The 5,000-nt window shown below is 45.8% G+C and overlaps 1 protein-coding gene across 2 annotated transcripts in view; it reads right to left on the reverse strand.

Annotated features, from left to right (window-relative positions):
- The window catches only part of LOC132976108 (multiple epidermal growth factor-like domains protein 11), a 117,606-nt gene that overhangs the window by 14,331 nt on the left and 98,275 nt on the right, over nucleotides 1-5,000 (reverse strand). For both annotated transcript variants that reach the window (XM_061041043.1, XM_061041034.1), the window contains exon 16: nucleotides 4,237-4,371. In XM_061041043.1, coding sequence (XP_060897026.1) covers nucleotides 4,237-4,371 — 135 coding nt within the window. The remainder of the gene's footprint in view (nucleotides 1-4,236; nucleotides 4,372-5,000) is intronic.

Consider the following 5,000-nt stretch of genomic DNA (forward strand, 5'->3'; position numbering starts at 1 on the left):
GACATTTTTAAAACAGAAATATAACAGGCTGGTACATTTCACTGAGCTTACTGTCTCTCATTAAAACAAACTTTAACGAGTGTTTGCTCAGAACACACACAGAGGGCGGGCATGTTTGTCTTTGTAAATCTCTGCACATGTATTATTATTAATTTATGTATGTGTGTGTCAGATCCTTCAATGTGAATGTTTAGGCAGAAAGTAAAGTCGTTAGGGAAACATGAGCTGTGCAAAGATTCATTTCACATCGCCCTTCTGTGCTCATTTGCATCTGACTACATTTCACACCTCTTATATTTACTCTAAAGCTCATTAGAAGCTTATTGCATGCAATAACTAGAGCCTGACCGATCAATCAGCAAACCGATAACATAAGCCGATATTAGCATATCCAGTGACTATCAGTATCGGCTCATTTTATCTCAGATATGTGCCGATATTAATCGATTTATTCACCAGTCAAATAGCATTTCATTTGAGTTTTGTTGTATTACACTAGCAGTTCTCTTTCACCAGCAGAGGGCGCTGTATGGATTACAACAAGCATCATAACGCTCCAGAGTGTCGAGCGTTGATGAACGTACATGCTCTGTTAATTTCCAGTTGGGCAAGACACTTAACCCCAAGTTGCAAGTTGGACTGCAGCAGCCTCTACCATCAGTGTGTGAATGTGTAGGTGAGACCTAGAATCAAAGCCAGGTTTAAAATTCTGTTAATGTGAAAACCCAAAACATGATTACACATATTAAGAGGTCCAATCAGTAAGCTGTGTACTGAGTGAAATGATAAAGTGATCTTACTATAAGATCAGACATTAAGGAAACATGCTATGTTGAAGTGCTGGCTTCTCTGACAACAATGCAGCAGCCAGTATGTCCTCCTTCTAACTTTAGATTCTGGTCCTGAATGCTCTGGATTTGTTTGGACCAGAGAAGGTAGGCGGTTTTAAGGCACCCCCACACAACCGTTTTGGACGCCCCTCAGTTTGCCAGATATGAGAGCAGTTATCAGGTCAAACCAACAGGTGTTGCAGCGATGGAAGCGGACAAGAGAAGTGGTTCAGATAGAAGTGATTGTACCCGACCTAAAAAGCCTAGCCTTAAACACTAGGGGTCAGAGTTACATACTGCTCCTTTAAAGGTGATAACACACACAAAGTAATCAGAAGCTCTTCTGCTTTACTTCCAGACGTCTAAAACCCAGGAGGGAGTCCCTGCTGTGAATACGAGTGAAGTAAAGATCATTATAAATGTTTTAATGAAGTCCCTTTACTTATGTAACAGTTACCCATGTGTGAGCAGTGTCTGCAAAGTTTGGATCAAAGTGCTGCAGTGTGTGTTCAGGACTAAATCAGGAGAGTTTAGCAGAAATAATTAGCAGGAGAGGGACTGATCAGACGCTCCCTCGTGATCCTCTGTTCACTTTTATTAATGCTGCTTTAATAACACTTAAAGTGTCCCTGGGTCCCCTAAAGCCCGCAGATCAGAGAGAAACACCCAGGCAACAACGGACCGATTGTAAAGAAAAGAAGTGCGGATATTCATGCTCCCAGGAGGATGCATCCTCATGATGTTGGAGACTTCCTGACTTTCCGTATCAAGCTTCAAACTGGTCACATTTCCAACTGTGCAAGTTCAGATTCGAGCGGCTATATCCTCTACTAATGCTAACAAAAGGGAGCTAACTTATCATCATTAGTCGTCGGCCTCATGTCAGTTGATTGCAGGAGGGGAAGGATGTGGACCCGAACGTGATGAAATCTAAGATTGTAAATAAAAAATGAGCAGTGACTAATTTTATATCTCATACTGTCTGATTACTTTCCTCCAATATTTGCTTTATGTTCTTGTGAATTTCTGGATCATTTACTAGAAAAAGTCACAAATCAAAAAGGTGTGGTTGCTCAGGTTTAAAGGTCACATATCCTCCTCCTCTTCAGTGTAAATAAGTCTCAGAGGTCCTCAAAACATGTGTGTGAAGTTTCTCGTTCTAAATCCACTCTGATCCTGTATTTGATCATGTCTATAAACCCCTCTAATTCAGCCCTGCTCAGAACAGGCTGTTTCTGTGTCTGTACCTTTAAATATGTAAATGATCGGTGTCTGACCACGCCCCCTCCCTGGAAGGGCTTGAGTGTCTCGGTCTTTCTCGCTCCATGTCCTATTGTTTATGGTGAGAAGGCAGACTCAGAGGGCAGAACAAACACCTAGCTGTGGGAGTGTCACCCACCTGGGGGAGGGGCTACTGCCCTTTGTGATGTCATGAAGGGAAAATCTCCAAACGGCCTGTTTGAGGACACATTTTCTAAAAAGTAGAGCAGGCAGAAGACGGAGAGGACAGACTTTTCTCATCATTGGGGGGTTTGTAGACAGACTAGAGACACATGTTAGAGTTAGAGGAACATGGTGAAGTGGATTTAGCATCATATGGGACCTTTAAGCTGCATTTCTGCAACAGGAACTTTTCCAAGAGACCTGAGTTGCAGCAGATCACAGGGAATAAACGTCACCACCCCCTCCCACTCGCTGGAGGTGAATTCTCCTGATTATATCCTGCTTTGTTCTCACATCAGCTCAATAGGACTTCAAGTGGAAAACATACCGGGAGGCTGGAGGGGAAACTCTGGATAAAGTCTTTTTGCGTTCACACATGCAGCTCACAGAAGCTTTTTTTCAGGGGTTTTGTGTGAATGTGAACAAGGATTTTGTTTGTGCATGCGTGCAAGTCCTTTAAAATATAAGCATATAAACAACCATCTGGAGGAACCTTTTGGTCCTTTGCACAGAAGCTCCTCGGGCCAAAAGTTCTCGGTGCTTCAGGTGGACACCTGACTTTGGACTGGTTAAAGCTGAACTTCCTTCATGTTGATATAATCTTTATGTTTTTTGGGGTTACATTGAAGCACCCCTGACGCTGAAAATCTACCTTAGTTGATTTGTGTATTGCAGACACTGTGTGGAGGTTAAAGCAGAGTGAACTACATCGTTAACATCTTCAACAGTTTCTACGTCTGAAATCCATTTTATGTCACTGAACTCGTTTTCTTCAGATCTTCTTTGTGTTCTGAGCATCGTTAGCTTCTTTGAGATGGTTTCCAGTTTGGGGAGGAAGCCTGACTGGACCTCCAGGCGGTTCATAGCCCCCCCCCCCCCCCCTCGTGCAGCTGGACATGAGATCCATCAAAGCGGGGCCCGTTAAAGATGCAGTGGCCAGCAGCATGTTTAATGCAGCACAGGGCCTAACGAAGGCCTGTTCATGTTTAATGATGATGAATATTTCACAGCTCTCTCCTCCTCCGTCTCTTCAAGAAAAAACAGACCAACCCCCGAGCCCCCGTGCCTTCAGAGGAGAATGAACACCTGTTTAACCTGCAGACGAGTTCAACCTGAAATAATGACGGGCACGAGGAACGCACAAAGAGAGGACTCAGGTCCAATGAGCAGGAGGCAGCCGTGATGAAAAGAGACGCAGGAGGAGCTCAAGGTTTCCTTTTTATATGATCCACGTTTTGAATGAGATGACGACCTTCAGGGCTTTGCTTTGTATGCACCTCATCGGCTCTCACCTGCAGCTCGAAGAGAAGTCTTTCTAACAAAGGCTGGAGAGGAGAGACTCCGGAGGACTCATCGGGTACCTTAAAACCCCGGACACAGAGCGGTCTGAAGACCCGGACACAGACACAGTGTCAGGCTCTGTCGCTACCTGTCAGCCTTATTCAGGCGATTCAACATGTCGAATCGGCATCGGCGGTCGGTGAGAGGAATCTCTCTGATTGGCTGTCCTGAGGTTTCATTTCTCTCCAGCTTTCGACACAGGTTCAGGAAAGCCCCTTGAGCATGCCGCTGTAGTATCCAGTCTCCTCCGCCTCTTCTTTTCTTTTCCCACAAAAAGACCAAGGGCTGACAACGCCAGCGCCATTTTCAACTTTTTATCAGACATTATTCTCCATTAGTAGACGACCTATAATACGAGTGGTGAGCGACAGCGGTGTGAAAATGGTCTTCTCGTATCACAACAACAGACTACCGCCCCCTGCTGGCATGGAGAGTTATTTCCTCTCCTCATGAGCAGAACGTACGTGGTGGTCGGCCGTCGGCTGTAGTCTTTGTGGTGTGTTCAAGTGCACCTTTTTGGCTAAGACGTGAGGCGACGCCACAGGCGGCCTTCGTGTGTCAGAGAGGAGGAGGAGGGTTGGCTTTGGAGGGAGTGAACACACGACGACACACTGACACTGACCTTGGTTACAGAGCGAGCCGAAGAATCCGGAGAGACACTCACAGTGTCCGGTGACGTGGTGACACGCTCCGTCACTGTGGACGCACTGAGGACACGACTGACTGCAGCGCTGACCGAAGAATCCAGGAGAGCACGCTGCACACACACACACACACACACACACACACACACACACACACACACACACACACACACACACACACACACACACACACACACACAAACACACACACACACACACACACACACAGAAGACACTGCTGTTAGAGAGATGTATGAGAGAAACTGAGAGCGAGAGAGAGAGAGAGAGAGATCGAGAGAGAGAGATCGAGAGAGAGAGAGAGAGAGAGAAAGAGCGAGAGATCGAGAGAGAAAGAGAGAGAGCGAGAGAGAGAGAGAAAGAGCAAGAGCGAGAGGGGGGGGGAGTCCATTTCCGAGTCTCAGGGAAACTTCTGATTACTTCTCTGATTAGTTCTTTGATCATTTTAAAAATAGATTTCATGGTCCACTTAATCCCAATTTAAAATAATGTCACGTATATGAAAACTTAATATCTGCTGTGTCCACTACACCTATACGTTGGTGTGTGTGTGTGTGTGTGTGTGTGTGTGTGTGTGGGGGGGGGCTGGACCTGTAGGCCGCTGTTAGCTTTGTTCCCCTCCCTCGTCCGTCTTCTCTCGCTGCTTTAATTTGCGTTAATTGATGTTCCTCTGAGCAGAGAGACGCTCCGCTGCTCCTCTCACACTACAGGGTTTCACTCATTA

The sequence above is a fragment of the Labrus mixtus genome, chromosome 1 (assembly GCF_963584025.1).
Source record: "Labrus mixtus chromosome 1, fLabMix1.1, whole genome shotgun sequence".
Taxonomy (NCBI): Eukaryota; Metazoa; Chordata; class Actinopteri; order Labriformes; family Labridae; genus Labrus; species Labrus mixtus.